Here is a 15,547-nt window from a genome sequence, read left to right on the forward strand (position 1 = left end):
CACACGCACACTTTTTCTCTCAAAAGTTTTCTTGGCTTTGAAATATCTTAAGTACTGCTGCTTGCTTTTTTGACTGCCTTTTTAAAAATTATTATTAGTAGTAGTTTCAGATATACAATGGTTAGGTATTTATATAATTTATGAAGCACAATGGTTAGGTATTTTTATAGTTTATGAAGTGATTACTGTAGTACCCATCTGACACTACACACAGCCTTTCAGTATTACTGACTATATTTCCTATGCTGTACTCCACATCCCCATGACTGTTTTGTAACTACTCATTTGTACTTCTTTATCCCTTCATCTTTTTCACCCTACCCGCCAACCGTCCTCCTCTGGCAGTCACCAGTTTGTTCTCTGTACCTGTGAGTCTGTTTTTGTTTTGTTTGTTCCTTTCTTTGTTCCTTTGATTCTGTATATAAGTACTGCTTGTTTCTACGTGTGGTGTTTTGAGAAATTTTTGAAAAATGCAAATATGTGTTAATTTTTACCTCATTAGTTTTCCTTTGCTCTCACCAGAAGTCTTCAATTATATTTAATTTCTTTAGATCCAATTTCTGGTCAGATGCAGGTAATAACTGTATTCCTTCCTAAAAAACATTATTGAACATTATTTCATAGATCTTTTATGTTACTCCCCTGTGTTGCTCAACTTCTCTTTACTGAAGTAGGGACTACCTTGATCTGTGGTATCTGACTTAGATTATGCTAGTTGTACTTGAAAAAATGTGTTCCTAATCAGTTTGTCACATCTGTCAGAACTTTCACAAAACTCACGCATCTAGATATAAAATAGCTCTCAATTGATTGGATAAGAGTGGGACTTAAAATAATTAAGACCTGATTTGGGTACTTCAGAGGTTTTATACAGTTAAAACTACCCAATATGTAACTCTCCTGTTCTGTCTTTATAAAGCCATCTTTATAAAAATTACTCTACTTGAAGTTTCCGGGGCACTCACTCTTCACTGGCAGTTTATTTTGTTTTTGCATAGATCCAATTATGAGAAAAGACCTCCTTTGTAGGGGGAGCAGTTCTGCCCTTGAGAGTCACTTACATTTTGAGTTTAAATCCTTTTCTTTTATAATCCTCTAAACATTTGAAAACTCACACCCTAGTCTTTTTCTGTTTAGACATTCTTTGTTTTTTCAGTTCTTTAGTTTCATGATTTTATATTCTGATTGTTGATTTGAATATTTGTCTCTTTTAGAACTACATTTCTTCATGTTTTGGAGAAATTTTATTTGCAGGACTATTTTCAATGAGATTTTGTTTGTAGGCTCATTTTGAATGTTTAACATTTAAAATTTTCTCTCCCATCATTTCTAGTGGTTTTGTAGTTTTGTGGTTGCTCTCTACTGGCAGAATATTTTAGAACCTCATCTTAAAATTGTGTTTGGAACCTCGTGTTCTTTGGTGATATTTGGGATAATAGTATATCTAGTCTTGGAATTATTGGCTTGCTCTCTCTGGTCATGAGACTAGGTTTTGTTTTTTTCCTCATCACACAATAACTCTCCCCAGTCTAATAACTTCCAAGAAAGCCACTGTACCAAGCAGGAGTGCCCTGCCCCAGCGTCTGTCTTAAACAGAGAGAGTCTTGAAATACCCTCACTCTGGGTGGAGTACTTTTGGGTCCATTTAGTGCAGTCCGCAGTCCTAGTCTGTCAGCTGCCTTCTTCTATACCTGAAACTGAGCAGGCATGTGTCTTGAACCAGATTTACCTTTTCTAGGGACCATCTTTATGGTATTTATGTCATGTTTGATCCTAGCTGTTTCTTTTTCTTTTTTTTTCTCTTTTCTGTATTTCTCTACATTGCTGTGCAACTGAAGCAGAGGTTATGTGTCAAAGCAACCTTGTTGTGGTTTCTATTATGTGCCTTATTATGGGTGAATGTTCATTTGATATCTAGACCTGGCTAAAAAGTCAATTATTCCTGACTAGCCAGAATCTTACCTTGCTTCTCTAGGATACAACAGCCCAAAACTGAATTATCTTTTTTTGGCAGCCACCTTATATGGTGAATTTAGATTGAGTCTGTGTTCAGTTAAAGTTACTAGTGACATTTATAGATGCTGCTGCCGAGCCAAATGTCTCTTATTCTTCCTGACCTGCAGTATATGCAACACTTGGAAACTGGCTAGATGTGCAGAACAGTATTGAATCAACATTTTCACAAGCTCCCTAGATAATTCCTATGCACATTTAAGTTCTATTTCACATTAATGTAGATTAACCATTATTAAGGTAAGCTGAGAGCATAGAATGTTTGGATGATTCAGTTTTTATGATTTTTAATGAATATAAAAATAAATCTAAATTTTCTTTTAACTGATTTGATTCATTAATAGAAACTATTTTGCATGAGTGACCATTTGTCTTAGTCTAAAATTTTGGTTCAGTATTCAAGACTGGCTTTAATTTGAATTTGTTTTTATTTAAAAGACAGCATTTTCTCAAACCTAGTCTTACACTTCATAATTGTTTTATTTAAAAGTGAATCATATTTTTTTCACATTCAACATGGCTGATGAGATTAGTAAGAAATTATATTTGTGTAATTAAAATCATATAAGCTATTTTGAAAGAGTATTTTGCTTAATAGAATTTAATATCTTATTTTCAGTTAGTAGCTTAAACAGCTTTATTCTAATGTAATTTGCTCTCTGGCATTGTTTTTAAAGACACTTTTTTTTTTAAAGCTACACAATGTAGTCTTTGCATTTTTTCCTAGGGATGTCCTTTAACTCCATTGCCTCCAGTTAGTATTGCTATTCGATTTACCTATGTACTTCAGGATTGGCAGCAGTACTTTTGGCCTCAGCAACCGCCAGGTGAGATAATTTAAAACTATATTTAAAACAATAAATAGAAAAAATATATATTCAGAAAGTAAAATTAACTGTTTCAGGTGTGTTAAATTTGAAATATTTATAACTCATCGTAAATGTAATATTGCTGATTTCATTGCCTTTATCATTTTTTTTCTTTTTAAAAAGCTCTGTAGGTTGTTCTAGAGATGGTATTACTCTGTATTTGACAATCTGTCTTTGAAAGCTAATATTATTTATAAAGCATCTGATCTCTGCTGCGTAACATCATGTGCTGCAAATTAGTATGTAGCGAATGATTGAAATGGCTATTTTAGAATATAGAGAAGCCACCCTCATAAGCTGAGGATGGACATGCAGAGAACCTTTTAGAGTTTGAAGAAGAATACTAAATAAGGAAAGCAGAAAAGAAAAAAATGTGTATATATACATATATTTATCACGGAAAGAGCTATAGAATATTTAACTTGCATTTGATAAAAATGTAATTAAAATCAGTTTATTTGCTTAGCCATTGATATAATAATTCATTCAACAATCATTAATTATTAGCCTATAATAGGCCAGACTGTGCCAGGGACACAAATGTAAACAAGCTGTCACGTCAGTTATAGAAAAGCTCAGCCAAATGGACATGTAGCCTAATTAAAGTTTTAGTTCCTGGGTGTTTCTCTTAACACATTAAGTGTACTTATATTTAAGTACATCTAATAAGATATTTAATACAAACTTATAAATAATTACAAGGATTTTCCTAGCCTGAAAAAATCTTCAGTCTACCTCCCTGAAAAAGAAATAAATAAGAATAAAATAATATTCTTTACTGTTTATTTTTATTCCAATCAGTTGATTATTTATGGGATTGAAAATAATCGGTAGTCTTGGGATGATATTAAAATTAATATAATACATCCTTAGCTTTTGGTGGTTATATATTCGACTACCGTTCTATTTTATGTACCACTGGATAATATGAAGCTAATGTGTAGTAAAAACTGCAAATAAACTACAGTACAGGGAAGTAAAAGCTAAGCTGACATTTATATTAGAAGAAAGACTCAAATATTTATTTTGGTAATTTTAGTTCCCAGACAGCAATCCCCACTAGACAATTTGTAGTTGGCTTCTAGTTAAAAGTTTAAATTCCTACCCTCTTTTTCCTTTTTTCAAAGGCTGCTCTATTATTAGTCAATTTTAAAGATTACCCAAGATTGTACAGTCTGTTGATGATCTAAGAAGAAGCCCAAGAGCCATAATCTTAGCATTATAATTCTGATTGCCAGTAAGGCCTTCGTTAATGTTTTGTTGCCAAATTTTTTTTAATGAAGACAAAAAATATTGACTTAGCAAATCAAAGGCCATTTAAATCTTTAATATTTTAATAAAGGGAGAGGAGGAATTGAACATGTAATATGGGCTAGACACTGTGCTTTGTATTTTCTTATTATTTCATGTAATTCTCATTTAACTATGAGAAAAGTATTATTATCTTGATAGGGAACATAAATATCTTAAAGAACATAAATAACTGGACCAAGGCCATGTGGTCACCAAATGATAAAATTCACATTCAGATCTGGTCAGACTCTAAATCCCGTGATCCTTTCATTTCACAGTGTTACTTCTCAACTTTTAATTCAGTTAAATCTTTTGTATAGTTATAGGCTAGTAATAATTTTTTATTTACAAAATGTACTTATTATAAATTTTGAAGCTCTTAAAAATTGACATCTTGTAATAAAGCTAGTTGTTGTGATATTTATTATTGTAAGCATTCTTTAGTTGGAAAAATGGAATGAATTGACTTGAGAAAATTTACTGGATCAAGTAATTGAGCCATATATATTTACTACTTTTAATAATTTAGGGTGTAGATAATTGTCAAACATGATTTTAGCAAGTCTGGGGAGTGTTCATAACTCAACAATAGACTTTAATTTTAGGAATTTCCAGTGTAGTATTAATAATTAAAAACAACCATCTGTATTATTTCAAAGAGAAATAAATTCTTTTTGATGTCTTTTAGTAGTGTTTATTATTTTTCAACCCTCTAAATTCTCCTCTAATCTCAGATAGTGTTCATAATGGAAAGGAAATTCTATGGTGGACGGTAAAGATTTCTGTGTACTATCAACTGAAATATAATTTTATTAATAATGACATTTTCTATTCAGAAATTGACAGCAAAACTGACGAATGTAGGTTGGTCATTAAATTTTTTAATATTTAGGTAATCTTTTATATGATGTTAATCACATTTTTAGAAAATGCAAAAGAATTTTACAGAAAAATTATCCTCTTCAGTAATATTTAAGGAATATTTTAAGAAAGTTAAAGTTGGAATGTATGGCTTGAATGAAACACTGGATAAATAAGAATTGTGTCCTTTCACTATAATTTTCTTGGAGGATGTCTTTAAAACCTGACTTCTTGCTCTCCAACTTGCTATTTGTGTTCTTGATATAGGCACTTTTAAATCTATACTCTCCCAGAGGGCCAACCTAACTAATTCTTATTGCTCTGTTTTTTGCTAAATAATGAAAAAATATTTTTTTTGATTAGATATAGATGCCCTTGTAGGAGGAGAAGTTGGAGGCCTGGAGTTTGGCAAGTTACCATTTGGTGCCTGTGAAGATCCTATTAGGTGAGAATTTCAACTCTATCATTTGAATTATGGGACTTGTAGAATTATATTGATATTGATTTTACTGTGCTTTATAATACTGTAGCTTCCTGAAATGAATCTCATACTGGAAACAGACCTATAACTAACAATATGGCAATCTTTTTTTTCTTCTGTAACTTAGGAAATAAAAGAGGCTTTAAAATAATACAAAAAACATATATAATGTCATTTATTGATTATTCTTTATAGAAGTGATTTTCGGTCTACTTTTTCAGAAACATTTCAAATGTTGAAAACACAGAAAATGTTATATATGACAAACTTTCATGTATTCATCACCCAGAATTAACATGTGTTTACATTTTTCCTAACTACTTTTTTTAAATGTACAAATTAAGACTTAAGTAAGAGATATAGAGGTGACCTCTTAGGTTATCCACTTGCTTTTCTAGAAGAGCTGCTGAACTTTAGGAAAAAGTTGTTTCACAAGAAAATGTAGGGCTTGGAAAATTTGATCACCAATAGCAAAATATTTGGAAATATAAACAGTGCTGACTTAAAAAACTATCTTATTTGTTGAGTTAAATTATTTGGTTAATTAAAAAATGTATACAGATACATATATACATTCTTAATACTCTCACATAGAGGTAGAAATAATAGTACTTTTAATTTAAAATTACTTAAGAGAAGATAAAGTGAGCATCTTTTGTATTTGATATTTATTTATTACATGTGACAGGCAGTATGCTAAATGAGGAAGATAACAGAAGTAAATAAATCAGATAGTTTCTGCCTTCTTGGCATTTATAGTCTACTTGAAGGTAATGGGCTCGAAATAATCATCTAAATAATCATATAAGTTGTGGGATAATTTGAAGGAAAAGTACAGGATATAATGACAGTAAAATGAGGAACTAGTTTAGATTGAGATGCTATCAGGGAAGTGTTCTCAAAAGAAGTAATATTTAACCAGAGTCTCAATTAGGAGAGGACTTACCCAGGTAAAGAGAGATCCACCATTCCAGGTGGAAGGAAGAGCCTGTGCAAAGGGCCTTGATGCAGAAGTTTGGCTAGTTTATTGAAGGAAATAGAAGGCAGCAAGCGTGGCTAGATTATAGTGAGCAAGGAGGAAATGGTATAGGGTAACTTACGGATAGATTTATGGCCCTCCACCTGATTTATTCATTTGAATTTTGCTTAGAGAAAATTTTAGGGGGAGAGAATAAAATTGACCTAGAGTAGAAATTTGAAGGAATTGGTCTTTAAATATTTCTTCCTAATTCTAAATATGATTTGTCAACAGAAATAAGTGATTGAAGAAGAATGCAAAAATAAATTGGGGTTAGATGGTGCATATGGTAGACCATTTAAATCATTTGGCAATTAGCAAATGTGGGCACTATGCTTTTGAAAAGGAATTTTTGGCAGTGGAAGACAAAATGAAGAGGAGGGTTTTTTTATTGTCTTCTCTCCTTGTCAAAGAAATTGTTCTATAATTAGATGGAGAGGGGAGGACATTGTTTTGAAAGCTTAGAAAGTGAATCTGAGATTAATGCCTAAAATTGTTTAGGAACTTATCGTTTTAAACCTCTAATCATCTTTGTCCTCTAATAACATTATGATAATTTTTTTACTTTAAAAATTAGTCGTATTATAAAATTAATAATTCATGCTTAGAGAAAATTTAGAAATCATGTAAAAAACAAAAATATATTTATTAGTCATGCTTTTTAGTTGTAAACTGTAGTAGTCAATTAGGACTAATTCACACAAAAAATCAATTTATTAGAAAGGTATTTGGTGACTCAAAGGTTTAATTGGGACTATTGTAAGACCTTACTTGGAAAATATTCTTGAGCCAAGGGTGGCTAATTGTCTAGTTCATTACTGAGGTTATACTGCATTTTTCTGGAGTGCTGGTACTGCTATCACAGTGAATTATAAACTGAATTTGTGGGTTCAAAGTCTCAGACTGGAGTTGCCAATTAATTGAGTACCACCAAAGATCAGAGAAATAAAGTAATGGGCTCTTTTGGCTTCTATACTCTCCAAACATAAGAAGCGGATTTAGAATCTAGACCGGAAAAAAAATATACTAAATTCATAATTCCATACTCATAAGTGATCACTGATTACAGCTTGATATATGTGCTACCAGACATTTTTTCCTATGCATGAATTTGGTGTATATATGTACCATGTTTATTGTATGCATGTGTAACAGGGTCTACAAGACCACCTTCAGTTTCAGTGATTTGTTAGGACTCATGGCACTCAGCAGTTGTGCTCATGGTTATGATTTATTACATCAAAAGGATATAATGCAACAGTCAGCAAAGGAAAAAGGCATATAGCGTGAGGTCCAGAGCAAACTAAGAACAATCTTCCTTTCCCAATAAAATCACAGAGGACACACTTAATTCTCCCAGCAATGAATTGTGATAACATGTGTGACTGACTGGCTGTCTGCCTGGGAAGCTCATTAGAGATTTTGTGCTTGGGGTTTATCGGGCTGGTCACAGAGACATGCTCTGCTTAGGATGTATCAAAAGCAGATATTCAGCATAAACCATATCATTTGTACAGGTAGGTTAGGCACAGTGAGCCACTGTAATCAGGGAATGGTATGAACCCTTCTGGAATCCAAATTCCCAGATGCCAAGCAAAGGGCCAGCCTTGCAAGTATCCCTTCTAAATATTAGGCCTGCTATGTTAACTTTTTTTTTTTTTTGCACAGTATGTTGTCATTCTCTACATTTTTCGTGGTTTTCTTTATAATTTTGCATGAAAACTTTTTGAAACTTATTATTCATTTATATTGAGGTCAGCAAACTGTGACCTGTGGACCAGATCTGGCCAGTAGCCTGTTTTTACGTGGCCAATGAACTAAGAATGGGTTTTACATTGTTAAGCATTTTAAAAGAAAACGATAAGAATATTACAGAGACTACATTGCTCACAAAAACCTAAAGTATACTCTCTGTTTTTTTTTTAGAAAAAGTTTGTCAGCGTTTTTTCAAAATTGACATGTAATTCATGTACCATAAAATTCACCATTTAAAAGTGTACAGTTCAGTGGTTTCTAGTATTTATAGAGTTGTGTAACCGTTATCACTATCTAATTCCAGAAAACTTGCATCACCCCAAAAAGAAATGCCTCACCTCTTAGCTATCATTTCCTCCAAACTCCCCAGGCTCTCTAGCTCTGGGCAAATACTACTCTACTTTCTGTCTCTATGGACTTGCCTGTTTGGGATATTTCATATAAACTGCATTATACAATATGTTGCCTTTTGCTTCTGGCTTCTTTCACTTAGCATAACATTTTTGAGGTTTATTCATATTGTAGCATGAATCAATACTTCATTGCTTTTTATGGCTATATAATATGCCATCGTATGGATAATACCACATTTTATTTACCCATTTATCAGCTGATAGATATTTGGGTTATTTACACTTTGGGGCTATTATGTATAGCATGGTTTTTTAATGTATGCAAGACATTTAAATTCATATGGATGAGCTACCATTTGCTAAATTAGTTGTTTCCATTTTTGTTGTGTTATAAATATCACCTTTTAAAAACATACTTGGTGTGTATATTTCTGGTTATTAGGATACATTTCTAGAAGTAGAATGGCTGAGTCAGAGGGTATGTATGCATGTATGTATATGTATATATAGTTTTAAAGCTTTTGGATGTATTTTATGTTTTGTTTATTTTAGTGAACTCCATTTAGCAACTACATGGCCTCACCTGACTGAAGGTATCATTGTGGATAATGATGTTTATTCGTAAGTATGTTAAGAGCAGTACATTGAGATTTAAACGATTCAGTAGAATAAATTAACTAAGTGGTTGGCGATTTTCCTTTTTCTTTAGTTTCTGATAAGGTTGGTTGATTTTTCTGTTTTTAAAGATCACTTTTTAGACTGATTAATATGTATTATAAATGTGTTTTAAGGTGCTGACTTTGGGGATGTGATCCTTAGCTCAGGGATAATGAATAATCTGAATCTTACTTGGTTGTAGCAAAGATGTCTCTACGCAGTTTGGGACTAAGTGCATTATTCTTTTGAACCTTTCTTACCTGGTTAGAAATATTTCATGAAGTGCTTTGAAGAGATGATTGTCATCAGAATGTGGGAATAATATTTGCTCATTAAATGTCATAACTAACAAAACATCTATGTCATATACTCCTATGCAGTGGAAACAACTTGAAAATTACAGCAAGCATTATCTAGGAAGAATGTGGAAAAAGAGGAACATAATTTTAGTACCATCTCATGCTCGATGCAGGACAATGAGAAATAGGACACTTTTCTTTTCATAATTAAAATGTATTTGCTGATGGTAAAAGTAAAATGAGCTTTCTTAATCAGGTAATTTAGGTGGGTATAGAGAAGAAAGTAAAGATTACCTACAATCCCATTACTTTAAAAATAGCCAGTTAGTATTTTGCTGTGTAGCCTTTTTTTTTTTAAATTGAGTTATAATTGACATATAACATCATTAGTTTCAGGTGTATAATAGATTAGATATTTATGTGGGGGCATATATTTTTAAAATTTAAATTTATATATTTGCTTTATTCATTTAATATTTTACATCTTTCGTGCCAGTAAATGTAGATCCACGTTGTTATTTTTTAAATCGCTGCATAGTATTCCATTAAGTGGATGCATGCTAATCTATTTAATTGAAAAAATAGGACACTTTTCAGCTTGTGCAAACTTTTGTAGTTTTTTTATTAATATTGCTGTAAAAAAACATTATTTCAGGTGATTATGCATACTTGCTTATTTCTTGTTCCTTTTTTTCTTCTTAAAATGCAATTCTCTCATTAGATTATCAGTGTATATTACCTGTTTAATAATTTTTAGATGTGATATTTTGAATGTTTTGTTTTTGTTTTTCCCTTTTTGTCCAAGAATTTTGATTTTTTAATATTTTAATATTTCTAAAAACTTATCCAAATGTCCCTATGCATCTAAATAAGTTTAAGGAAGCAAAATGGATTGCTTGTCCTTCTATATAACATTTTCATTGACTATATTTTAATAAAGTCTTGCAGATGATCATAATTAGGATGTTATGTTTATTGTTTTGCATTTTAGTGATTTGGATCCTATTCAGGCTCCTCATTGGTCTGTTAGAGTTCGAAAAGCCAATAATCCTCAGTGTTTGCTAGGTAAGATATTATTTTCCTTTCCTGAAATACCACCAATCTGCCTGTTTTCCAGATCAGAAACAGCGAATGCATTCTTTATACTTTATTTCATCTCTCAAAAAAGTAATTTCTATTTATTTATTTATTTATTTAATTTATTTATTTATTTATTTATTTTTATTTATTTATTATCTGTCTATCTATTTATTTATTTAAAAAATAAATTTATTTTTTTTGGTAACATTGGTTAATGAAATCCAATAAGTTTTAGCTGTAGTATTTTTTATTTTAATTGTTTTACATTTGTGACCTCCTCAGTTAATATCATTAAAAAAACAGTCTTTGCCAACAGCAGTGAATTCTTCTAGTTACTCTTGAATAGCACTAGCGGTAAAACAATTTCTCTCTTATCTTTTAGTTTTAATCATCTGCTCCTCATAATTCTCTGATCTGAGTTTTATTCTTAAAATGCTTTTATTTTACCTTTTTTTCTTCTGTGTCACAATCTGCATCTTCCATTCTCATTATTGGTGCCTCTTTTGCCTTTTGCTATCCTTCTGGGCCTGTGGTATATGATGGGAAGAACACTGATTTTTATAATCTGTTAGAGCCCTTCTGTAGTGTTTAATTGCATATGTAAACCTATTTTCTGTTAGAGGAAAAGAGGTCTGTGTAATCTTGTACACCTCGTAGGGTTATTTGAAGAGTCAAGTGAAATAACATAAACAGAAATACTGTGCAAAATATCAGTTGCTATTCAGATAATGTTATTGTATCCTGTATCTGGAATTATCTTTCACTCCTCATTATTATAGATATATCTCTTTAATGAAGTCCTCTGAACCCATCTCCTCAATGTGCCTTTCCATCTTTTTCTCTTCTATATTTGGTACACATGAAAATATTCTCTATTTCTGTGTTCCTCCACGCCACCTTCATTCCATTTAACCTAATATATTACCATTCATCTGATGGAGGGAGTTACTGAATATTTATTGATGACAGTAAGATGCATTTCTTTAAAGCTTTATTTTCTTGGGCCCTATCATTCATTATATGCTATTCATCAGATGCTAATTGGCACTTGCGTTTTGTGTTAACTATAATAGTGAATAAAAAGATGTATGACATAAAATTCCTGACATTGGTGGATTTGTCTTGGGGTGTTGGAAGAAAGTAGAGTGCTGATATCAAGAATTTTAGAGTTAGACCTGTTTCAAATCCTAGATCCACCAGTTTGAGCAAGTTGTGTAATTTCTTCAATTCTCAATAAAATAGAGACAGTAATAGTATATACTTCATGGGATTATTGAGAGAATCAAATAAGATCGTATGTGTGTGTATATGTGTATCACATTTAACACATTGCGTATCTTATAGTAAATGTTCAAAAAATATTTTCTCATTTAAATTTACTAAATTGTTTTCTAGTTCCTTACTATTCCTTATCCACAGACATCCGTGATAATTGCAAAGGACTTAGAATTAAAAGTATGCTCGTTATTGTTCCATGATCATACCCATTCTCTTTGACTTTATATGTTTATATGACTAGATTATAGGATTATATAGTCATACATAATAAACTATAGTCATATAGTTTATATGACTAGATTTTGAGGATTTTCCTACTTTTCTGAAGAAGTCCAGAAAGTGTTCTAGGTTTTTTCAGAATTAGTGAATTCTAAAACTTAGATGTACTCAGTATATTGTATTGTCTAATAATTTTGGACTGATTGTTTTTGTTAAGCTTTAATTTCTTTGTGCAGACATCTCATTGCAGCTCTTTAGAAGATATGAAAACTTTCTCCTCTCTTATAATGACACAAAGTATACCATTAAAATGCAGCTAAAGCTGAAATAGTTTCATCCTATATGATTCCTTAATCCTCTAGAAACATATCTTTAGGATTTCTTTTTAATTTTTATTTTTTTAATGGACTCAGAATTCTAGCAGGGTGGCAAAAAGAAAGAGTAATATTCTTGTTACTTATACAACTTAATTAGAATAGGGTACTGTTTGTTGTATTTAGGCACTTAGCAAGTGCTTAATATTATTAGGTACAATTATTTTTCCTTTAATTCTAGAAGGAATTCTAAGGAAAAAAAAATATCCTGGGACTTGGAGAGAAAGGACGAGCAAGGCTGCTTTTGAAATAGGAATAATTTTTGTCTTGGATAGAAAAACTGAATTTTTTTTCCCTACCATATCTTAGTTAATAGCTTTTGTGAGAAGACACGTACTTTAATTTATAGGATAGATTTATTTCGGTGATATGTCAAAAGTAACATTTTTTTCTCTGTAGGTGATTTTGTTACTGAATTTTTTAAAATCTGCCGTCGAAAGGAGTCAACCGATGAGATTCTTGGACGATCCACATTTGAAGAAGAAGGGAGAGGTGACCTACTTTTTTCTTTTTAAAGTTACTTTCAAATGTCTAACTGTTTTTCTTTGGCACATTTTCCAGCAACTATTCATCTGTTTTCTTATTTGACTCCAGTTGGAGAAGCAAGTGTTAATGGACTAGATAGCTATAATTTCTTTCCAGGTTATGCCCTGACTTAAAACATTAAGTGCATTTAGTAAGCTTTTTCTACCAAAAATGTAAGATATTTGAAAAGCAGGGTTTTAGAGTTTTATTTTTGAAGCCCCCTGAGGAGAAATAATTTGTGTTATACCTTTGTCAATCATGCATGCATATAAAGCTGAACATGTGTATTAAAATTTTGTAATTCTGAAAACATATAATACCAGTGAAAGGAGTGACTAAAATATTCCATGCAGTCACCAATTTACTTGTCACTTTAACTAGTGAAGGTTACTGATATAATTTGTATTCATTTTTGTTCTTTTTATAGAAATTGCTGATATAACTCATGCTTTGTCAAAGTTGACAGAACCAGCACCGGTCCCAATTCATAAATTATCAGTTTCAAATATGGTACATACTGCAAAGAAGAAAATACGAAAACACAGAGGCGTAGAAGAGTCACCACTGAATAATGAAGTCCTCAATACTATACTCTTGGTAACTAAGTGTAACGTCTTTATATGTCTCTTTGCATACTCATTTATTCATTAAATATTCAGTCTCTGCTATGTATGGGAAGAAAGAAAGTAAACAGTTACAATACCATGCTGCATGTAAGAAATCTGGCAAAGGGGCTGTGAGAACACAGCAGAGAGGTGCATCTGTTTCTGTATGGGGGGTGGAAATCAGGGGAGGCTTCATAAAGAGGGACACCTGTGCTACATCTTGAAGAGAAGAAGGCTATAGAAGTATAGGAATAGCAGAGACCTGAGAGAGCATGTTGAATAGCTTGGTAGATTGTATGGTGGTTCCCAGGGAGTGGCCAGGGAAGAGGCTGTAGAGGTAGGTAACCTGCCATGCTGAAACACTGGACTTGGTCATGCAATTTAATACCAGTTTATGCAGAAGGTCAACATGGTCAGAATTGGAGTTTTAAAAACTTTCACAACAGTCCAGAGAAAGCTTTATGTATTATAATGAGTACTAGAAGGGGCCAGAGTGTCTCCAAGGTATAGTGTGGTGGGACAGACTAAGGCTGGGAACTGTATACACCAGGGTTTAATCCTGACTTGCTGTGTAACTTTGACAAGCCAGTTTCCTCATCTATAAATGAGGCTGATGAAACCTTGTGAGATTTTTATGAGGATTAAAAGACCTTCTGTTACACTGTCTGGCATTTAATAGGCCTTTGATAAATAACAGATAACTATTCTTATTGTAATTGTTGTTTTAATCATACTTTTGGGAATTTGTGCTTTAAGACAGTCTGGGGAAAAACCTTCAAGAGTAGTGCAGTGAAAAGATTACTGAATTTGGAAACTTGATGTTTATCTTATTCCTGCCATTAATCGTAACTGATTAATTTTCAGCTTGTATATCTGTGAGAAATGGGCAGCTCACACAGTGATTTGAGAATATGGTATTGTTTGTAAATGTGCCTCATAGTGGGAGCTGGCACATAGTAATTCCTCTATTTCTAAAAATCTGTTGAGTATGGTCTGTAATATGTGGCAAAGTATGTACAACAAAAGGAATTACAAGTCAGCAGTACCACAAAGCACTTGGAAGAAACAGTGATAAAAGGACCGAAAATAAATTTCTATAGAGGAGGCCCCTTCTTAAGAATGTATCCTTAGAGCTTTTATTCCAGTTATATAGCTCAGTTGTCATATACACTGATTTTTTTTTTTTTTTTAAACCACTTAACACACAGACCCACATAGGGACCATGTGGAAAAGAAACATTGGTCATTACAGGTTGAGACTTCTTCCCACTTTCTAGTGGTATCTCTTAACATTACACATCTTAAATATCATACTTTTAGTTTTTCATATGTGAAAACCTGTGGATAATATAACTCTACTGAACCTCATGTGAATATGTGGATGTATAAAAAAAATCTTGTAACTTTGTCTTTTTAATAATATTAAGACTTTTAAAAAAACTTGGATGATCTTGGATGAATCTGAAATCATAGTGAAGAAATTTTGGTTTATTGTGTATTTAGTTCACAGTACCAGGTGGTTACAATTAAGAACAGCTTCTGATTTCTAAAATTGGCTATTCACTAAAACTATTTTCAAAGAAAAATATTAAAATGTTTGAGATAATGTAGAACTAGCTGGCCAGTACAATAACATTTCCGCTGTTTTAACAGAAGACCATTAAAAAGTCAAATAGTGTCTATATGAGTGTAAAAAATTCAACAAAATAGGAAATTTGGTCAAAATTGTGGTTATTTTCTTTCTTCTCCATAAGTTCTTATTCCCTGATGCTGCTTCTGAAAAACCATTAGATGGAACTTCTTCGACAGACAACAATAATCCTCCATCAGAGAGTGAAGAATATGTAAGTTGACTTAGTTGATTTGG

At 32.0% G+C, this 15,547-nt stretch overlaps 1 protein-coding gene across 1 annotated transcript in view; it reads left to right on the forward strand.

Moving 5' to 3' along the window:
* The window catches only part of RAB3GAP1 (RAB3 GTPase activating protein catalytic subunit 1), an 89,095-nt gene that overhangs the window by 42,697 nt on the left and 30,851 nt on the right, over positions 1–15,547 (forward strand). The window contains exons 8-14 of the mRNA XM_006921033.3: positions 2,741–2,840; positions 5,400–5,481; positions 9,196–9,264; positions 10,591–10,664; positions 12,950–13,042; positions 13,503–13,672; positions 15,435–15,524. Coding sequence (XP_006921095.1) covers positions 2,741–2,840; positions 5,400–5,481; positions 9,196–9,264; positions 10,591–10,664; positions 12,950–13,042; positions 13,503–13,672; positions 15,435–15,524 — 678 coding nt within the window. The remainder of the gene's footprint in view (positions 1–2,740; positions 2,841–5,399; positions 5,482–9,195; positions 9,265–10,590; positions 10,665–12,949; positions 13,043–13,502; positions 13,673–15,434; positions 15,525–15,547) is intronic.

This window comes from Pteropus alecto, unplaced genomic scaffold (genome assembly GCF_000325575.1).
Source record: "Pteropus alecto unplaced genomic scaffold, ASM32557v1 scaffold3, whole genome shotgun sequence".
Taxonomy (NCBI): Eukaryota; Metazoa; Chordata; class Mammalia; order Chiroptera; family Pteropodidae; genus Pteropus; species Pteropus alecto.